The 22,904-nt window shown below is 37.8% G+C and overlaps 1 protein-coding gene across 5 annotated transcripts in view; it reads right to left on the reverse strand.

Annotated features, from left to right (window-relative positions):
• LTK (leukocyte receptor tyrosine kinase) overlaps positions 1 to 22,904 on the reverse strand; it is a 92,832-nt gene that overhangs the window by 44,471 nt on the left and 25,457 nt on the right. The window contains exons 2-5 of one of the 5 annotated variants that reach the window (XM_085580285.1): positions 17,048 to 17,167; positions 8,968 to 9,081; positions 5,041 to 5,196; positions 4,197 to 4,419 (exon numbers count right to left, since the gene is read on the reverse strand). In XM_085580285.1, the coding sequence (XP_085436411.1) occupies positions 4,197 to 4,419; positions 5,041 to 5,196; positions 8,968 to 8,998 (410 nt within the window). In that variant the 5' untranslated portion in view covers positions 8,999 to 9,081; positions 17,048 to 17,167. Of the gene's footprint in view, positions 1 to 4,196; positions 4,420 to 5,040; positions 5,197 to 8,967; positions 9,082 to 9,195; positions 11,007 to 11,048; positions 16,963 to 17,047; positions 17,168 to 22,904 lie in introns of those variants that run through there. The other 4 variants (XM_085580286.1, XM_085580288.1, XM_021533465.4 and 1 more) reach the window with 4 other exon arrangements.

Consider the following 22,904-nt stretch of genomic DNA (forward strand, 5'->3'; position numbering starts at 1 on the left):
GGAAGCTAGTCAGAGCCAATGTAATTTTCTTAATGGAATCAGGAATGAAGCACAGTGTTGATCCAGCAGAAGATGGATCACTGCAGCAGGCTTCCAGATAAACCAAGCTTGGCAATAACTTTACTATTGATTTTATGTCAAACCAGATCTTAAGTATTGAGGCAATATTACTCTTCTAAAAAGAGATGTTAAAATTCATCTGCATGGAAGAATTATCAGGGTCTGAAATAATTTTGAGAAATGTGCATGGATAGAAAGTTTGGTGCTGCAAGCTATCTAATGCTTAAGGCAAGAAAACTCAAGATTCACCCTGAAAACTTTTAATTCCAAATCTTCTTTTGTAGGGTTCACTTTGTTCAGTCTTCTCTGCTGAACAGATGCTTTCCACCCTCTTCTTACCAATCCTTTCTATGATGTGATTTTCATATCCAACAAAGGTAACTGATGATTAATTTTAGGAAATATTTTATGTAAAGAATAACTATTTCTTCATTAGGATTGAAAAATGCAATAAAGCAGAACATGGAAGCTGAAATATTTTCTAAATTAAGGGATCCCACTGCATGGGATTTTGCACAAAGCTGTATATGCTAGATGCTTCTAGACTCAATCAGTGAACATAAAGATTAGAAGTTTTACTTTACTTTTATACACACAGGAAGATGTTGTCTGCAAGTCCTCACATACATCCAGTGCTAACCACTGGACTTAAAAGGAAATAGAGAACACAAAACACATGTCTACCACTCCAGCCTTCACCAAACTCTTAGCGGGTTTTTCTTTGACATAGTATAATTTTGGATGCAAGTTCAAGAGAGGCACAAGAGGTACTAAATGAAACATACTCTCAGCTTAGTGTTCAAAATTCATAGTCTTATATAGAAGCTGGACAGCCTCACCCTTTCTAAATACATTTTTTTAATCAAAATGGCTCTGCTCATTGTTGTCAGCATGCATTTAGACATTATCTGAGAACACTTACCAGGCTACTCCCTTGTACAGTAGAAGTTAAATAACTTTTGAGGATGAAAACAGCTGCATTAGTAGAAGTGTCAAAGACAGTAAGTTTTTCAAGTGTCTCAGAAGATGGTGGAGCATTATATCACCATCACCCCTCCAAAGAAAAGGGGGAAGACACAAAATCCTAAGCAATAACCAGTTTTGTGAGGTTGGCTATCTGAGAACCCATATGTGCATGTGACTATGAACTTTTTGTTTTCTGATATACTGAGAGTACCATGTCCTTTCCAGAATGAAAACAGAACAAAATCAACTAGGCTTATTTACTACAGAAAGTGAAAATATTATCCCACATTGCCCCAAATGGTGCTTTTTTATTTTCAATGAAGTGTGAGTACTCAGAGTTGAAAGAAACTAGCTTCTTACTGAAACAGTTTTGGCTAGGAACACAGAAATAATTGTGGTCCACAACAAACACAAGCATGTGAAAACACTCAAAACCACACAGGACTCAAGAATTTTCAAATGTGGCAGATTCTGCATCTGTGTGGTAAAGATGAAAAGATGGGATAAGCAAAATAGTAGAAAAAAATGTTTTTAAAACAAAAATTAAAAATATATATTAGATGTGACCTGAATAAACACCATAACCATAATTCTGAGGATATGAAAATGGTTTTCTGAGTTAAGTGCCAGATAAAGAAGGCGTTGGCCTTGTACAGGCTCCTGATGTTTGAGCTTTACAGACATAAAGAGAAATGAAATTTTATATATGTTTTGTAAATACATAGAATCTCAAACACCTCACTCCCTCAGCAGTTCTCCTTCTAATGGTAAAATCTCAGAACACCCATGATCTATAGGTATGGTATTTAAAAATAAATATCGTGACTTTGTGACTTTGACCTACTTGTCCAGAGGACATGGTACCAAAAGTCCATCTGTTTCTTTTTCTTTCATTAAGGATTTTATATGAAAAAGTAGTGGCAGCTTCAATACTACCAGTTTAATGATAAGTCCTACTAGTTGGTGAGGTGAGCAGGAGAGAAACTTTCTCCATGTGACATATATCTAAACTTTTCAGACTTGTGCAGCTGATGGATCCTGAGGGAGAAAACACCATCAGGAGAATATTTCTAGGTCCAGAAAGAGGAGAGTTCAGTGAAGCAGTCTGGTGCAGCTGGAGTTTATGATGAAGTATAGCTTGGTCATGGAATTGAAAGGTGACAAAAGGGACCCAAGCAGGATTTCCTGGCTGCCTGATTATCTGAAAAAAGTGCCACCTAGCCTTTTTTCTATGTCCAGGTTTTTACTTTGATCTGAATACAATCCCTTGGTAGTAATTTTCAGTGGTTACACTAAGTACTACACATAGGCATCTATGTCATGGTCATCTGCTCCTTGTCCCCTGTGGTCTGCTCTAAATCATGCAGCAATGTTTAGTTAAGACAGAAAAACTTGTAGAACTCCTACTACTTATGGAAAGTCCCTGTAAAGTGGGAACACTTCAGGGTAGTCTGCCCTTAACAACCCATGTTGTTAAAAATCTTAATCATGGAGAGAATGCTCATTTCAGGCTACCTGCCTAACAAGAAGCAAGTCAATCACAGTGTTAGAAATAAATTCTGTCCTGCCTGCATGGTCAGGTTTTTTAAATTGTACCAAGATTTTAAAGTTCCCCTGTAATAAGGGAGGAAAGGAAAGCTATTTGATACTTCCTAACTTTTTTTTATCTCTTTTCTATCCTCCTTTCTATCTTGATTTCAAACAGGACTTGGTCTCCTCCTGTTTAAAATCTTGAGAGTAAATTCTCTGAGCTTACCAGTGCTTCATTTCATTCAGTAAGAAAAAGTAACACTGATGTCTGTGCCAACTTCCAATAAAGCTAACTTCATTCTAATAAATCTAAATGCCATCACTTTTAGAGAGATGATAATCTTGACTTCACATATTATTTTGCAGTGCTCAAATAAGCTGCTAAACAACATCTATGATTTGTTCCAAAGATGATGCAGTGATTACCAGCAAAGCCTGGTCTGACCAGTAAGGTGTAGAAAAAGGGTATTTTAGGAGTTTATATTGTGGAATGGAGCTGGAGCTGCAGAGGCCTGTCAAGTATTCAAAAAGCAGCAAGGGCAGCTCTGGGTAGGTAAAAAACAGATATTAGAAATTAATCCTAGAAAATGCAACAGACTCCCAGTGAAATTGGCAAGAAGATAGGGAAGGAACAGCCAGGAAGGAGCTGAGCAACAGCTGAAAATGAGAGAGAAAGAGAAAGAGAGAGAGAGATCTGAAAAAAAAAAAAAAGGTTTTTAGTCAAACTCTGCTATCTTTGGCTGACGGAGACTCTCCACTACAGATCTCCATGGCAGCCTGAGGAGTGCCAAAGAATTCAAAGAAAACAAGAACTGGGATCTATTGCTTAAGTTCTCCCTGGGAGTCAGTCAGGTGATGGAAATAAAAAACTCTGTTATGTGTCTGACCCAGGTTCTTACAAGTTGGACTGCAGCAAAGGAAAAACAAGCGCATGGAAAATGGAAAAATTAGACGACACGTGGACTTCTCTCTTTCTTTTCCTGTTGTGATTTGTTCCCTTTACCCATTTCTCTTCCTTAGTGCATTCTGCTACACACAGGAATAAAGAAGTAAAACTTTGGCAGGATCAAAGGGAATACAGGACAAGATCTGGGGTTGTTATACCTTCTTTTGTTTTCCTTCACCTCTTCTTACCTCAGATTTTTCCCTCCCTGAACTCTACAAATGGAGCAGAAGTGGATACTCCTGAAACTACTAGAAGGGAAGAAATTATTAAAGAGGTAAAATTAACCCCACCTCAAAATGAGAACTGGGACCTTTGTAGGATTGATAGGACCCACTGAATCCATAGAGATATCAGTCATGTTACCAAGGCAGTTTTTGGACTGGATGCATTTTACAGCTGCAGTCCTAGAATCAGTGGAAAAATTAATCATTCTTCACCCTTCTAAGTGTGAGGGAAGAAGAGTAAGATCTAAGCTAGTGTGTTCTTTGCAAAGGGGACACACAAAACCTGTGTCTATTACAGGCATCCTGTCAGGAGGCTATGTGCTTCAGTCCTGAATGTCATACCTTTATTTTCTGCTGTAATATCAGCAATGATCTCAAGAAAACAAAAGACAGCGATAAACAGCAGCCTGAAGGAACTCCACTCTACCTTGCAATTCAAAGGCTCAACAGTTGAAAATTGATTGTCTTACCCAGTATTCTCTTCCCGGCCAGCTCTCAGAGAAGTTACTGTATTTTTGTTTGTCTCCACATATCTGATTTCAACTGTGAATCTCTGGAGAAGAGGAACAGTGTCCTGTGAACATATGGCCAGCTCCAGCATGCAAGAATCCAAGCTCCCAGGCAGGATAGGGCTTTGCAGGCTGAACTCACATCTATCTGGGAGTCTACTGGTGTTCAGGAGGAAAATGTACCCTGTGAAGAGAAAAAAAAAACAACAGACATGCAGCATGGATGGAAGAGAGATAATAAGAGGAAAATGAAGGAGTATGAAGAAAAGAGCCATGAGAACAGAGAAAGAACTATGCACCAAAAAAAAAAAAAAAAAAAAAAAAAAAAAAAAAAGAGCAAGGATAAAGTAAAAAAGGGTTTAAATAAAGAAACTATAGAAGAAATGAGAAGAAACCAAAACAAAAAAAAGCATGAAGACATGTCCAACAGAACAGAAGCCAAAGACTTTGCCAGTCAGACAAAAGACAGGTGGAGCCAACTCTGGCTTGTATAGGATTGAATTTCCAAAGAAAGATGCAGTGCCTGCAAGTAAAGGCAGCTTATCCCAAAATGGGGAGATAGAAAATGAGTATATAAAGGGGCTGGCTGTTTAGAGGGTACATCCATACACAACCAAGGCAGCACACATGCATTACATGGTCATTTCTTATTGACTCTTGAGCACTTGACTGTGCCTTTGGGAGCCTGCACCAGAACCAGCACATGGTGGGACTTACAGTGACATGGGCCTGAGGCCTCAGCCGGCTGCAGCCAGAGCTGGGTGAAAGCAGGTGTCTATTCAAGGGGAAATGTAGCTCTGCCTACCTTCAACATCTCCATTGGAGGAGCTGTTTTCCAGAAGCATCTGCTGCCTCTCCTGGGATTCCAGGACACCAATGGAAGATAACACCCAGTCTGGTTTTCCAAAACTGTCTGTGGACGTCACCCATGAACAGCTTGAGCCAATGTTACAAGAGATTTCTGTTGTGAGAAACCAAAGATTTCAGTGAGGCCAATCCCAGCTCAAGGGGCACATGAGTGACCAAATGTACAGTGTATGGGGGCTATATCTCCCAAGAAATAGAAGGATTGAAGAGGAAAAAGGACATTTTGTCTGGACTATAGCAACAGAATCTCTCCCGGAGCAGGGCAAGGAACACGGAAGAATTAAAAAATAACCCACAAATTCTTGGCAGAATGTATCCTCCCACTGGTATCAACAATGAATTTATATTGGAAGGTCTAGACCACAAGTACTCAAAGTCCCAAGTGAGAATAATACCAATAATATCAACAAGGATATTGAAGCTATATGGATTTAGCATTTTGGCAGAAAGAAAGAACTGATACTTTAAGGGCAACTCTCTCCTAACAAGAGAAAGAGCTTGACAGGGTCTCAAGCAAAATAAATGAACAATGCAAGCTTTACAAAATTTTTTATTTTTATCTTTTGTAACAGTTTTACTTTCCTCTAGCAGGATAGATAAGAATACCTTCTTAACAAACTCCAGTTTGCTCGCAGTACTAAAAATGCTAGATCATCTTGGCCAGAATTTTTCATAATCAGCATATTATAAACCAGACAAGAAGTAATTCACTGTTCTCTCATCAATCTAATATAAACTCCCTGAAGGGATGTTAGCTGCACAAAGCTCTCCCACATAGAGTGGAGCTGAATAGAGCTGATATTAATTTGCATGATATTTTATTTTCAGTAGTAATAATAATATTACAGTAATAACTGGAGTGTCCCCAGGCCAAGTAAGAAATATTAAGAGACTAAACATTCGTATTTAGGATCCTGATGTTCAGAGGGTATTCAAACCTTGTGAACATGAATGACACAAAGTTAGCCCTTTTGTAGTCCTATTCCTGTGGAGGAGAACAGGCAGGTGGGAAGGACAGAATTAAGGTCAGGGATATAATAAGGAAGTGTGGCTGCACAGGTATGGCAAAAATAAAAACATAAGAGCCTCCAGAAGATTGCCTATATTTCAACTAAACTTTCAGACAAAGGAGAAAAGGAAGCATCTTTTGAATGTGACAGCAAAAGCAGACTAACTTTCTCCTAATTATTGAAGTTAATTCTAACTTCATTTTTATAAAGCAACATCCAGTGAGCAGGGGAAAAATAAACACAGATGTTACAGAGCTGCACATAACTTTGGGTTGGCACGGACTGTGGTCTCCCACCCAAACACTTTTCCTCCCTTGCTTTGGACACTCCCCAACTCTTTCTGGCCTGCTCATATTGGGTTTGCTGCCTCGCTCAAACTGACACCTGGGCCAACCATCCCGAATGCATACAGCTTAGGAAAGGCCTGGGCAGTGTTCAGCCCATCATTTTTACATGGAAGCCACAAGTAGATGAACTGGCAAATTGTGTATATGTGTGTGTATGCTAGGCCAGATACCAGCAGCACACAGGAATGAGGACTCCAGCCACTCTCCTGGCTCTTTTGGATCTAGGGGAAAATGTCTATGCACAGCTCCGGGCTATGGTTTGATGATCCAATAAAAAAAGTTAGGGATCTCAATAGCTCAGAAATTCCATAGATGTGTGAAACAAAGCAGAGTCCTGACACAAACCTGCTGTGCTGTTTCAAATTGATTGAGGTTTGACAGGTTAACTTAGCACCTACACACTTATTGTTAGTAGAAATAATATTTTTATCGGATAATTTTTTCAGTTTGTAGTAAAACCCAGAAAGCAATTTCTCTCACAAGAGCATAACAGTGAAAGAGACCAAAGTGAAAACTCAGGAAAGAAAATTTTCTTTTTTCAAGTAGAAAGTTACTTGAAGCTATTGTTCATGACAAAATCATTTCATCAAACCTTAGCAATACTTCAGCTTGCAGTGGCAAGGACTGTACCAATGCAGACTTAATCCTTTGAGTGTGTCTCACGTGGCAAGGTGGTTCACAGCTGATATAGGTGAACACAACTTTTCCCTTGAAAAGCGCCTAATTCCCAACTCTCTGAGCTTTATAATGCCTGTCTGCCACAACCTGAGGCCAAAGAAATCTGAATACCTGCAAGAGTCTGAAACTGATCAGGAAAGTTTTTGACATCCAGTAGAAAAAATGGTTTTCTCTGGGAAGAGATTATATGCATTGCATTGTGCTGGGTCAACAATAAATCACAGAATAAGAGAACTGGGTGCACTTGTGGTTACAGTGAAAGAGAACAATGAAAACTGAGACCTCTAACACCACTATGTACCACCTTACAGGTGTTTCATATCCAGCTTTGCTTATGAACTTGGAAAATCTCAAGTACAAGTCAGCAAAAAGAAAGAACATGACAAAAGAAAAATGTACAATAGAGAAATACATCTGTATTACTACAATCAGCAAAGAACATATTTTAAGATATTACAAAAATGCTCCATGGACAGTCCAGGGTACATCAGAAAGGACTTTAGTGAATTAGATACCCTCTGGAAGATGTTACTGTAAGGAACACTCCTCTGTCAAGGCTAGGTCACCTTGCCACCCCCTGGGAGGAATGTGTGGCTTTTCTAACACCTAGAGGCCTTTTGCTGTTGTTTAGCATCTTCATTAATAACCTGGACAAGGAGATACAGTGCACCCTCAGCAAGTTCACAGAGGTTACAAAAGAGAGAAGCAGGTGACACACCACAGGGCTGGGTCACCACACAGAGCAGTCTCAACAGGCTGGAGGGAGATAGGAACCCCTTGAAGAAAAAGCCAAGTCCTGCACCTCGAGGGTATAACCCCATGTACCAGCACGTGCTGGGGGTTGACTGGCTGAAAAGCAACCAAAGAGAAGGGCTTTGGGAGTGTGGTGAACAACAAGCTCTTTGTGAGCAAGCAATGCACCCTTGCAACAAAGGCAGCCAACAGGCTTCTGGGCAGCATTAGGAAGAGCATTGCCAGTAGATCAAGAGAGGTGAGACCACAGCTAGAGTGCTGTGCTCAGCTCTGGTCTCCTTAATGCAAGAGACATACTGACCTACAAGAACAATCCAGCACAGGTCCTGACTGAGGGGCTGGAGCATCTTGCATAAGAGGAGAAGTTGGCACAGCTGGGGTTGTTCAGTCTGAGTATAGTCAGGGGGATTTCACCAATGTGTATGAACACTTTGATGGCAGGGAACGAAGTGGAAGCTAGGCATTCTCAGTAGTGTCCACTGACAGGACAAGAGGCAGGGAACACAAGTTAGTAAACCTCATAGCTCATTTGGTTTTCACAATGCTTTAAAAATAAAAGTCCATTTGGAAAAAAGCTTCATTCGGTATCCAAATAGATTGTTTGTTCTATAGTAGTGTGAAAGCATCTTCGTTAATTAACTTTTATTTCAAGAACTCCCAATCCCAAATCTTGTGGATTTCAGTGTGCTGATGGAAATTATTTTATTTTTCCTTCCTTTTTCTTTCTTTTCCCTCTTCCGTGTTGATTTTTTTTTTTTTTTTTTTTTTTTTTTTTTTTTTTTTTGGTTTATTGAGCAGGGAGGCAGTAAGTTTCTTCTGTGAAGGGTTGCTTGGGGTTATTTGTGGTTTGGTTTGCTTGCTATGTTTTGGGTTTGGGATTTTTTTAAAATTTTGTTTAATACAGAAATAAGGAATTCCCCTCAGTTTACACTGGCCTTTCTAAGTCATTGCTCTACTTGCAGTTAGAAATACAGTGCCATAACTTTCTGGTAAGAAGTGCTTGTAACTGCCAGCACCTCTCACACCTAGATTCTGAAGGAGAAATTAGGAGGATGTAAGGAAGAGGACTTGTGGTACCTGGTGTAGAAGGCTGATGCAATGAAATCATCCTATTTTTTATCAGGGAGATCTTCTGAGTTGGATTTGGTGAAGAAGAGTTTTCTTCATGCAATCCAGAGCAGAAGACAACAGCTATAACAAAATAAAAAGAGGAAGGCATGTGCTTGATGTTGCTTTACAAAACTCTGCTCCCATATCATAAAGCATGCGCATATATATAACAAAGCCCTCCTGCATCACTCTTACCTTTGTTGCAATGATTTGGTGCAGTACCATCCTGATGTCTCCAGCACAATTCATACCAACAACAGATATTTTATTTATTTAACCTGTGCATGTGAAAATACACAAGTCCTGAACTAAGCAGTACTTTGTATCTAATATTATACCTGGTCTTTTCTAGAAGTCATAAACAAGTTGGCAAAACCAAACATATTTGTTGTCAAAAGGTTTTCACAGGCAGCAAGATGCAAAATTAATTGCTTTCAAACCTCAGCCATTTGGGTTATGGGTTCAGCAATATAAAAATATCAAATTGTGTCAGAGGGGACAGGAATCTTATTAACATGAATTGCAATTGAGAGAAGGATGTACAGACATGCCATTGAAAACTTCTAAGGTATTTTCAGCAGAGGTTATTTGAACAATAATACTATGAAAACTTGCATCACTATCTATAAAAAGAAAAATCCCTAAAACTTGAACATATCTTCATGTATACTCATGATTGCATATAATTTTTCAGCAATACCTGGTCTGATTTTGAATTGCTGTAACAATTTTAATGTTAGTGTATATGACAATGCACCACACAGTAATTAAAATGCTGTGAAATGTTCCATAGCATGAAAATTCTGCATCCTTCCATCTTTTACTATGTTACTAAAGACAGCAATTTAAGGAGTTCCAAGAAAGAGTAATTTTAGAGCAGAAGAGCATTATGCTGCAGGAGACACATGCTGTACTGATGACAGATTTGATGTCTCCAGAGATCAATTGTCAAACACTATATTTTTTTTCCTGCCTCTGTTTCCAAATATTTAGGGACATTAATATTGAAAAAGTTGATTTTGCACTGCATATAAGACACAGGTACTGCCCTGATAAGCAAGGTATCTTCAACAACAGGATGAAAATGGGAATTATGTCACCAGAGTTTAGCCAGCCATATGAAAGTGTTGTCTTATGAAAAATCCATGCTAATAAACAATCATACATTGCATATTAAAAGAAATTCTGCTATGTAAAGGGATTTTGACAACTGAAGTCTGCTCCTCCCAATTTATGTTGTGTCTTTTGAGATATTGCTCAGTTCTCTATCTCCCAATCTTCGCTCAGCACTGCTGTAGCTTCAGTATTTACTTCCCTTAGGGTTTTCTGTAAAGTCTGTTCCACCCACTCATCTCCTCACACACTCCAAGCTGCTTGTATTTTTTGGAAATAGCCTGAGTATCATGGGACCTACAAACATAGTACAGTCATAGCAGAAGTTCTGCTAGAGACATTTTTCCTGATACAACTAAAACAAAATATTTGGCGCAGTCACACCCCACCCCCCTCCCCTACAAACACCTTTGGGATGTTCCTCTTGTTTTTCATTAGCAAGCAATTAATTTTTTCAACTTCTTCAATTAAATTGAAAAATCTAGCATACATAGTCACTAAGATGCTTCTGATAATCCCACATTGTGTCCTCTCACACATATTTGCATGTAATTTTTGTATGACATAAATTTCAGCAGGAAAAAAAATAATGACAATTACTTTTCACGTCCATGATTTCTCTATCTTGATCAGCAAAAGTAAATTGTTTAAGTGAAAAGAAATATAAGATGGAGAGGAAGGAGATTTGTGATTTTAAGTTAAGTCTCTAATCAAGGAACATAAAGTGATCTGGAAGAAACAGTGTGATATTGAACTGTCACAGGCAAAAGATGGGATCTTTTAACAGCACAGCACAAATCCATCTCTTTTTCAGTGAAATACGAAACCTCCACCGCTGAGAAAAAAAAAACCAATAAGATCCCTGCAGGGGTGATTTTTCTCTTGCATCTTGCTGTTACCTTGCAGAAGAGAAGAAAATTACAGAAAATACTTACAGAAGTCCTGATGGGAAATCAATTCTAGATCAGCAAGACATCTTTCTGATAAAACAGGAATTTCCTTTAGAGCACTTTCTAGTTGTATTCTCCATCTAATATCAAAATAGCAACTCTATTTCTCACTATTTCTCTGAGAAGATAAACTAATATGCAGACTAATAGCTGTTAGGAAGTCACTCCAAGCCTGAAAGACTCTTTATTTGCTATCTATTCAAGTATTTTTCAATGATCCTAAAGCTTCCACCCATAATAAACAGTCTCTCTTGTTCACGAGTATTTACAACCTTAAGTTATTAACCTTGCTCTTCGAAATGTCACTGAGATCTCCTGCTACTTGCTATTAAACTCTCTTATTCTTTGCTCACTAGTTGGTTCAGCCCCAAGTCCCTTGCTTACTTCATCACTCTTGTTGCACTCTGTCTAGACAGATTGCAGGTAATGGTCAAAAGGGAACAACACAATAAAATACAGTTTTTCCAAGGCTTACAAGATGCTAGTTCAGGGTCTTCTAGAGCCCGCTCCAGTTTCTCAGGGATAAAGGCAGAAAGGCAGACATCAGTGTACACTAATGTTATGCTATACAGAATAGCTGTTCTCTCTCTCCTGAGATCTCCTTGTTAATCCATGAACCTATCTCATCACACATTTTGGCCAAAATAAATTATTTTATTCAATTGTCTACCATGACATTAAGTGTCTCTGTGACATATTTCCTTCCGGGACATGTATTCCCACCCTCCACTGTATTAGTTCTCTTTAAGATACTTAATTCCACTGGTGAGTTGAATTCTGTCTTTTTTTTCCCTACCTTAATCTGTAAATTATTGGCAAATCATCAGTTTTAATGTTGTCTTCTGACTTACTCCTAAACTTCTAAATAGAACATAACCCAGAGCTTGCATTTACAGAAAACTTATAGGTGGAATTAATTGACAATGATTCTGGTTTGTACTTGTGTTTTAAACCAAAACATGACACAGCAATTTGCTCCAGGCACTCACTTAAGTACACATGTGGAGTTACCAATTTAAGAACGTGACTGAAGGCAGAATGTCCTACAGGACTTTTGTCACTCTGGTAAACTCATTTGACAAACTGACACTGCAACAAGATGTTTTTTCAAACAAACCCTTTAGATTGACAAGTAATTATAAACCCTTTCTAGCTCTTTACATAATATTATCGTATACAAAATATTCTAGTATTTTTACTCAGACTGATGTTAAGGCAGCAATCTTCATATTACCAAGCAGTCCTACTTTGCAGGACTAGAGCAGATGTAATTAAGTATTGTCACCCAGCTTACTCCATCTCCACTTTTAAAATACTAATGCAGCATTAACTTTCTTCCAGTTCTGCAGAATTTCATCAGTATCCTGACACATTTACTGAAAATATCAACACATGGATGTGTTTCAAAGTTCCTTAACTAATTTCATTCTTGAACACAAGCTGTCTCAGCTAGTTATTTTTCAAAGTAGGCATTTTAATAACAGTTTTTTCACAATTCTTTCATTGCATAATTTATATGACAGTGAAAAATCAATTATTTTATTTTTTCCTAGAATACTAATATTTACTGAATAATTTTTCTTTTTGTATCTATTATTGACAAACCCACCACACACATTTATGACAGATTCATATCATTGCTAAAATATTTTTGTTACTAATGCACTTGGAAATTTTCCTTAGACTTACTGCTGATTTCTTCTTAATTTCTTTTTTTTTCATCTATAGCTAAATTTTCAACTTTTCAACTTCCTTTTAGTGCAATCAATGTAGTATCTTCCTTATTTTTTATAACAGCATAGCCTTCCCTGTCAGCCATAGGCTTGTAGTTTTCTAGCTGTTTAAACAAGCAACTCAATTATTATCTGAATCTTTCTGTCCATGAACTTTCTTTCAACCAAGCTCCTTTGGCACTGTTTTAAATTCTGAGATATTTACCTCTTCTGGAACTACCAAAATATACCACTTTCAGATGTTATTTAGGCACAAAAGCCCATTTATTTTAAAATCTCAGCTGAAGTACATATCAGACCACTTAAATTTTTTATTCTATTTCCAAGAAAGGTGTACTCAAGCCACAACCACTTCCACTTGTTGAACATCTGAGTTTAGTTCTGAAATCAATTCTTATCTCAATTCTTTATCTGCTGAGAATGGATGCAAGATATTATCCTAACAAGTGACAGGGGAATTTTTATTCTGATACTGTCATCTATTGAAGATCTGCACATCTGCTCCCATGCTAGCAGAATGAAACCACCAATATGCCACTTTTGCTGACAGCTTCACATACACATACACACACAAGGAAAAAAAAAAAAGCCTTTTTTCCCTCCCCTTACACACAACGGTCATTATATCATCCAGATCTTTAGTTGGGTTTGACAGTGTATAGCAATCATCATCAATCCCACTGATAATTATTTTACACATTATTTGACATTCAAGATCATTTTGTTCAATGGCTGGGGAAAGAAGCAATGTCATTTTAGCCATACAATGCTGTTCCGAAGTTACTTCTGTTCTTTGAATAACAGGAATTCTTCCTCCTAGTCTAAGAAATTCCAGTTTATCAGCACTATATGTTTAGAAGTTATCAATTGCATTTCACTGCCACTTGCTTACTAGCCAGCCTCATCAAGCAGTCACAAGCAGTTGGAGAACTCCTCTTTTAGCCCTTGGGGTCTTGTTTAATTTTATTCTCAATATCTTGCCTCTCTGCTAAGCGAGTGTTTTTATTTCTTGCTTTTCTATCATTTCCCTTGGCTGCTAATTTAACACCATGTGAAAAAGTCTGTCCTAACAAGTCTGGAAGTTTGCTTCCTCTCCAGTGAGCTGGAGGCCAGTCAAACTGCAGTCTCTTCTCACTGGAGAATACAGACATGCATTTCATTGACCTGAGTCTTATTCAACTTATCTGACAGAAGAATACTTAAAAACTTTTATTTGTTTGTTTGGGTTTAAACTTCTTTCCTGCTTTATATGCAGAACATGAATGGTATCCAAGAACATACCTTGCTCATCCTTCTTTGGCACCATTACAACATTTCTAAAAGTTGGTTATATTCTGCAAAACTAAACCCAGTAATTTATGCTATGGACTATACTTGGAAGCTGTCTTGGTAGATATTTACTTCTGAGAACCTTCTCAGATGTTGCAATCCCAAGAGACAGAATGCCACCTCCTTGCACACCCGCTGACAAGAATCTTCCTTGAGGGGTGGCAAGTGTATAAATCCAAAGGGATTTTCACAAACAGTAAGTCCCTGTTATAATTTTCACTTGGATTGCCAAAGATCATCTGCAGTTTCCATGACTTACTGAATGACTAGACATTTACAGTTGTACGAAATTCCTACAGTCCCCTCTCCTGCTGCTCACAGCAAGCTGCTTCCTGGCTGCCCCTAGAAATACAAAATGGTGCTTTGTCTCACATTTCCTCGCTTTCTTTATTCGGTCACTCAGTGGCCAGTTCCTTCCCTGGATAGTGGTGCTTCCTGAATCATTTTGTGCAACCACTCTTTATTCTCCCCAATGCTTTGTAGAGTGCATCCTCATCCCTTCATGCATCAAACACTTGTTTCTAACAAAATCACTGCATCTCCCTTCAATAGCAGACTTGAGAAGCTCTGGCACTAAGCACCATACATTGCAGTTTTCCACCCCTGTGCTACAGCTACTAGACAGAACTCACCCAGAAAAGATTTTGTCCATGCCATCTGTATTTTTCTCACAAACCTCGTCTATTGAATAGGACACAAGGTGACATTTCTGGGTCCTCCTCTTTATACTACTTCCCTATCTTGGTATATTGCCTTTGAATAGGAACTTGATACTTATGATTTCTTACTCAGTTTTCACTGTACACCTACTGAAATAGATCTGAATTACTGTTTTAATTTTTATTGAGAAATAGGATGCCGAAACCAATTCTTGAAATCCAAAAATACGGCATCTACTTCATCCTGCCAGTTGTGTGTTGTACACATGCATATACTTAGGTGTGCACATATTGCCACATTAACTTGGAAAGACTTCTCTTTTTATAGCTAAGCTGCTCAATATTCATATGGCTATTTTTATAACACTAACTGTTCATTATTCACAGGTAATGAGGGCTGGATTTTGCACTGTCTCACCTCTTTTTAGGCTACACAATCATATGCTGCACAACAGCACAAAGGCTTTCCAAGAACATTTGACATGCAGTGTTTGGAAGAACTCCATTCTGCTCCACTCATTATTTCCTGTCCTCTGTTCAGGCTTGGGTGAGTGGTAGAAGAGGCACCTACTGCCCTCCTGTTACCTGTGTACAGACTTGATCCTGACAGCTATCACAGGTTGTATCAATGTCAGTTATGAAAAAGAGGGATTTGTCTATATGACCTACAGTTTCATTGGCAATCAGCCCTTGTTCTTCTTGGTAGGATTCCATTGGCCTGATTACAGACTTGCACCTGAATTGGACATTGCTGGGATGACATCATGTAAAAGGTACACCTGTGTCAGAGACAGCAGAATTCCACATCCTGAACTCTTAATCTGGTACCTTTCCCTCCCTTCTCTCTCCATTCACATTAATAGAGGAAAAAAATTAAATTAAGAGATGCATAACAGTGTTTTCCCTGCAAGGAATATGGATTATCTTGGGTTCTTGAAAACTGACCAAAAACAGAAGTGGGAAAAAGAAGAAAAGTAAAAAGAAAAAAAATCAGAAGTGTTAAATGAAACAAAAAAAGTGAAATTCTTTGATTCTTCAAGAACTTTTCTTTCCTTTTCAGACGTCAAAATACTTTTTCATTTTTCTGCAATAAAAATACTACCCATTCTTAAGGAAAATTTTCCTTTCTCATTGGTTAAATGTTTTAGATTAACTTTCAATGTTTTCAGTCTTGCTCACATCAGGCCACACTGGCTGTTGCCAAAATCAGAAGGATGACAAGATGGGGAGAGAGGAAGGACTCAAGCCTTTCAATCTGGCTTTGTCATTTGAGAAAAGAGATAAGAAATTGCACCCTAAGACACCTGTTCTACAGCAAATTGCCAAAGACCCATCCTCCCAGAGGGAATGCAACTTAGATGACTGACTTACATTAGATGTATTACTCAGAAATTAATAAAATTTAGGGGAATGTGCCTAGTTCTTAATGAAGCATTTCAAGCAGCTACAAAGAGCCAAGAATTCATGATTCAAATACATTTCGCCTTCCAAGGGAACAGCACTCCTAAACTGATGTGCTCTTGCACATAAATGTAGAGGAAAAAATAGAATTGGTTTATTCCTCTAGAACAGCACTTTTAGGGTTTTTAAATTGCAGCTTAAATGGAAGTATGTGAATTCACACATGCAGGGGTGACAGGCATAGTCACAAGGGAACGTGAAGGAAGATATATGAAGCCTGTGGATGCAGAGACAAAAGTAGAAGCGATGTGATCCCTCAAAAGGTTACCTGAAGCCTCACTCCCTGCTGATGACAGTAAAATGCTGTGACCATTTTCTCATGGTATGTTTTTGTATGGAAATGCCAGTTCCATTACTTAATAGGAAATACTACTATTTTCCGAATAATCAAGTGGAAAATATTACATAATTTTGTTAAGGTTGAAACTTGTCATCTTCACTCTGTAATCTGCTCTGAGTTTAGAGCTAACACTAATAGAGTGAAATTATGTAATACCTAGCTAAAGGAAAATAATGTTCTCAAAACAGAGTGTTTGCCATACTGAATTACTACTTTTGATAAAGTCAAAGCATCGATTTGGAACAATTTGTTTTGTGAAAAATGTTAAGATTATTTTAGTCTTCATCATCATTAGAAATTAAAAACTAATTCTAAAATCAGTTTCCTGTGAAAGAGAATATCTACTTTTTAACTACCTTGTATGCTAAGATGCAAAAAAAAAAAAATATATATATATATATATATATATATCTCTACAAGTTGCCCAGATCAACAAAATTAGGTGAGGGAGAAATGGGATACCTAATTGGTAGACATCTATCCTTCAGGAGATGCTCAGCTGTCAGCTTCAGGATGCCTCTGCACTTAATAGCCTGTGGCAGGAGATCTGTTTCCCCACACTTCAACTTCCATGTAACAACACTGCAACATTTCACAGAAAAAGAGGAATTGTGTGCTAGCAAGTAAGTGAAAGAAATGCAATTTGCAGATCCAGGTCCTGATTAAATTATTACAATGAATATTAAATTGATCCTGCAGAATTAAGTTTAGAAAAAATAAAATTATTTTTCAATTACTTGATTTCACATAACATAAGTGGAGAAGACAAAAGTGACTTTAATCTGTCCTTGAGCTCCATTGATCTTCAAAGTTACTTAATGTCCCTTTCTATCTTTGTTTTACTAGCAAGAACCTTAGGAATGCTTGAAATGTATGCACTGCTTTAAGAATCCCTCAGGGGCGGTTTTGCTCACAAAGTAGCTATCCAAGCACAAAGCCACATTTCCTACACTTCGTTTTCTTTGATCTACTTTTGACACCAGGATGACTGTCAACAGCTCTTCATCATCTAAGGATTCCCCTTTGAGTACTTAACCCTTACACAGCAGTGCAGGACAGCTACAAGGATGCCCATATGTCATTAAAAGCAGATTTTTTTAATACACTCATTTGTCTGGTAACTCTTCCCAGAGAGGAACAGAGGGTCTCAAGGTGCAGCACTGTCGATCAGACACTACTCAAGAGAAGGGTCCCCATTCCCATCCTGTTATTAATGTTCTGAGCCACTGTGTGAAATAATACAGATGATGGGATCAAGCTCTTGGGGAAGGTGCTTTTAGGAAAACAAAGGAAAAGGGTGATGCAAAGACTTGGTCACTGTTGTATTATCAGTTCTCCTGGTTCACCCAGACAAGGAAGAACTAGCACAAGCCAACACTAATTTCCTTCTCCAGGTATTTTGGTCAATAAAACCTACAAGCTTTTCTCCAACATTCAATTTCTGATGAATCTGTTTGGAGATTATTGAAGGATCAGAAACTAATTTGTACATAATGGATAACTCCATCCATTTTATATCAGAAACAACATCATCTCCTAGTTTCATTAAAACTTAATAAAATCCACTCACTGCTGAAGAGCACATGGCTACCAGTGAATTCTGAAAATACTGAGAGGGTACTGGTAACAGAATAGGGATGCCTAAGAACATGCATGCTCCTGGCTGGTTCCCATGTTAATGCTCAAGGCCCCATGCAGAAACTGCATGCCAAGTGTTTCTCTATTGTTTTACCTTGAAGAAGTCATGCACAGATGTGCACTCTGCCTTCACACACAAATGTAAAATTCATATGCACAAATTCATTTGGATAAGTCTGCCCAGCAGTGAAACAAGAAAAATTATTCACTACAACTCTGTTTAACAGTGAGAATACACTGAGATATTAAATTAAATACAGGATACATAAACCAACAAGCTCAACATACACAGTTGTTTCCAAAATGTGGTAGTGACAAATGCAGCCCCTTTGGGAAAGTATCAAATAACATGTTTTAAGCTGAAAAAAGGCATTTTTAAGCAAAAACAAAAGAAGTCAGATTAATACATATTATGCCATTTGTAAATACTAAGTATGCATTTTATTTGACCATAGCAATCTTTCAGAATATTGTTTGGTACTTTCCAGCTATTTGGCATACTGTATTTTCTCTTTTAAATGACAAAATCCTCCTTATGGAATCAGTAGTAATCATATAACACTTAACTTTCTCTAGATCTTTTCTTTCAGCATCCTTACTAATGATTGACTGCTTTATTAAGAAGACTAGGTTATCATTGCCTTTACCTATTATTTTTAAAATGTCCCTCCTCTCAGCTTCTTTTAATGAGAAACAAAGAGGGAAGAAGAGGAGTTATACCACCCCTACAGAAAGACCAAAGATTGAATGAGCCTGCTAATTAGTTGCTTCTACTCTTCTTTATTTAATCACTCCAGAGGCTGCCCCAGAGTTGATGTTCATCTGAATCCAAGGAGGGGCAAGTGATTAGGAAGGATCTAAATAAACCTAGCAAAAGAATAACTCATAGGTATTGCAATTCATCATTAAATAAATTAATTGATCAAACCCAAGACACTCCCTCCCTCCCCAAAAGCATCTTCAAAACAAAAAGAAGCCAACAACCCACCCACCCACATACAACTTGAACAGAATGGTTAATAAATAGGGAGGAGATACAGAGGTACCAGATATTTGATTTTTTTTTCCCTAGGAGACTGTGCAAAATGCTGTTAAACTATCAATTCTATAAGGCCACTTATATAATTACACCTGATGTTGTGCTGGTACATGAAGAACTTCTGTAAAGGAGGTAGAAAACCCTGCAACAGGAAAAGCTTCCAGCTACAATCCTCCTGACAGTACTGAAATACAGTCTGATATCAGAAGCACGATGCTTGACTTGAAGTGCTGATCTGAGCATGAAAGTGTAAGAATGAGGTTCAAAACACTTATCATAACATGGCACAAATACTCTTGATTAAAAAAACATCCACAGGAGGAATCAGCAGTAGGTACAGACTACATGGGATGTAGAATGAGAGACATGCTAGAACCATGACATTATTGGTTGTCTTTGGTCTGATTCAACTAGAGATCTGTTTAGAAATGGTACCTATTATTACTGAGCTAGTCCTATTAATTTTTTTTTAGTAGTGAACTTTCACATTATTAAGAGAGCAAAACACTGTAAACTGCATTTTGATTTCTACAGTTATATGTACAGTCTCATTTTGGTTAATTAATTTGAACAAGAATTTCAAATGTACCGAGGTTAGTTGAACAAATAACAAGTATTTTGACATGATGGTTACTGCAATGTATCATTCATGACTTGCCAATTGAGAGTCACAAAAGAAAGGAGAATGCAGTTGTTACTGCCTGTACTTCATGTCTTTACCCCTGAAGAAAAATGAACTGGGAGGTAGTTAAAATATTAACATGCTGGGAAACCATAATAGCAAGACTTCACTAAGAATGTCACTTAGTTCCCCAGTTAGCAGTGAATATCAGAATTCTCAAGACACAGTCAATAGCAAACTATAAAGCGTAGCAACTGTACAATTCAGATTAAAAGAATGAGTTCAGAATTTCTAAGAGATTGTTTGGCACCAAAAAAGACAAAATAAACTCAAGGACAACCAGATTAATTTTTCTTGTAGCATCTAGAATGCTAAATACATTGTAATACTTGGTGATCCAGACTGTCAATCAGTAGCTGCCAACAAAAACACTTGTCAGCCCCAGAAATAACCCCCAACAGTGCTGGAAAGGGTCAGGGGACAAGAAACTGTGTGAAACCAAAGTTCAAATAAGTTATTGGTGCATATGGAGAATGTAGCAAACTCTGACATTGCTTTGCCAGGTCACTTTTCTGACTTTGCTGTATTCTGTAAAGTACTGGTGTGTTATGAGTGAGAAGTTTTGTTTACATTGTTTGGTAATAAAGGAAAATATCAATAGTCAGTAGGATTAGTTGCTAGTCATCTCTTTCATCTAAAAGCTTTCTACCTAGCACCAGGATAAAGATTGGCCTTTCATCAACTCTTTCACAGAATTTCTCCTTTATCTCAGCTAGATTCATTGGCAAGTTTCCTACTTGTTCCCACAACAGCATCTACTAGAGTTTGGACAGAATACCTGACTTCAAAATATTTCACCAAGGTACAGCTGCAATGTTAACCTTTTTTGTCAATATGGAGAAGCATACCAGAAAGGTAACAAATACTAGTTAACAAATAAAGAATATAGGGCACTGAAGTTCAGGGGAAGAGGAAGATGTGGGTAACAAGAACCTTGTTATCCAAACACGTGTGTTTCTATAACCAGGGGAGGAATGTGAAAAGCAATCAGTGTTACTGTTTTATTTACTTTTTCCCTCTTTGCTATTTGGTCACCCTCATGTGAAAATCACTCTGGGCTCTGTGACTTCAAAGGATAATATCTTGTACACAAGGAAAGATACCTTCACCATTTGACATGTAATTTAATATTATGATAATGTTTTCTTTAATGAAAGAGCAGAGGTTGTTTATTTGAAAGTTGGCTGCTGGCCACTTCTTTTTAAGCTATATGAGACTGTGGTTTCTTAGAGCTGTAGGAAACATCTGTTATGAAATTCAGGAGACCCGAAGAACTGGGTCCCATTCGCAGCTCTTCCATGGATTATTAACAGTCTAGGCATAGGTAGAAGCTCTGATCAATAATACATTCCACAGAGATGAGACAGATAATTAGAATCAGGTTCTGTCTAATGTAGAGGAAGCTCACAACCTCCCAGCTCACAACTCATATTCTCAGAAAAGTAAGAATAAAGAAATAGCACTGCAAATAAAGTTGCATGGAGAGAAGAATAAACTCATATTAGAAAAGAGGCATACGCAACTAAATTGCATTCAAATGTAAAAAAATTCTGTTTGTCATTTGGTTTTTGGTGGGGGGTTGGGTTGGTTTTGCTTTGGTTTTTTGGTTTTTTTGGGTTTTTTTGGTTTCTTTTTGGGGTTTTTTGGTTTCTTGGTATTTTTGTGGGTTGTGTTTGTTTGGGGTTGTTTTGTTTTGATTTTGAGAACCTGGAGAAATGTGCCTCAGGTAATGCCCATTGTTTTAATAATACATCACTGGAGTGAATAGTGAACTAAGTGAATAGTCTCCAGCTGTCAGAAGCTGTGCCACCCTATTTTACTGAGAAGAAGATATGGTACCTGCTGGAAATTACAGAATGTACCAGGAGTGTTAGTGGCAACGAGTACTTAATAAAACTGATTGCTATATGGTAGCAAGGCTGCATTCTCATTCACAAGCAGCCACTCATCAGGTTCTCATTTTCAGGCAGCCAAAGGCTGTAGCTGCTAGACCTTGGGAACCACATAAAGGAGTCCAAGACCTCTGCTTTTTCAGAACAGCAGCATCTGCCTTTTGTTGTACTGACTTCCTCAGAATTCTTTTGCTCAGAAGCTCCACCCACCACTCTTTATTAAACCTACTGATAAGGGAAAAATACAACACACTGTAATAATGATGGGCTTCCACACAATAAGGCAGTATCTGAATATGTATGGTTACTTGCAGTTCACAAATTACCTAGCCTTCACCTAGAGGTATCATTGAGCACACATGTAAATATGCCTGTGTGTGTCTGCATTTACTAGTGACAGAGATCCTATCACTTTTGCTTTTTGCAGAAGAGAAAATAATGGAAATATGTTGTTAGGCAGAGGTTAATTTTATTCGTGTGATCAATTTTCTCTAACCTTTCTTGATGGTTTTTGCATTCAACACATAAACCAAGACTGAATAAAGGTTCTTCTGCCCATGCTGCTTCTGCCATTTCCTGTAATATGGCTATTTGACACTGGGAAGGAAAGAGGCGGATCAGTGAACATCCAATTGAACTTGCAGCTCATAAGATAAGGATCAGCAAAAAAAGCACATCTTTTTCATTGTATTATGCCATTAGCAGAGACATTCATGGAAAGTATTGGTATTAGATCTTAAGCCTGCTCTTTTTTTAGACATCAGTCTAATAACTGAGTTACAGAGGAACAAAGAAGTATGACTCTAATTTCTTTATTATCTTAAAAACCAGGACAGCAGGCATGCTGCACAGTTAGTACTTTGTTTCCTTCCTGGTAGAACTGGTATATAGATCAATTTTTTGGAGAAGTTTTAAACCAGCATTTTATAAATTAAAGTAATTGCCTTTCAGCATATTCAGCATATTTCAGCATATTTAACAGGAAGAATCTTAGCTTGTGGGATACTCTCACTTAAGCTGTCCAGAATTGTTTTCAGATGCCTAGAAAAATCAAGCTAGTGAAAGGAA

Source organism: Lonchura striata, chromosome 5 (assembly GCF_050655825.1).
Source record: "Lonchura striata isolate lonStrDom1 chromosome 5, ASM5065582v1, whole genome shotgun sequence".
NCBI classification, from domain to species: Eukaryota; Metazoa; Chordata; class Aves; order Passeriformes; family Estrildidae; genus Lonchura; species Lonchura striata.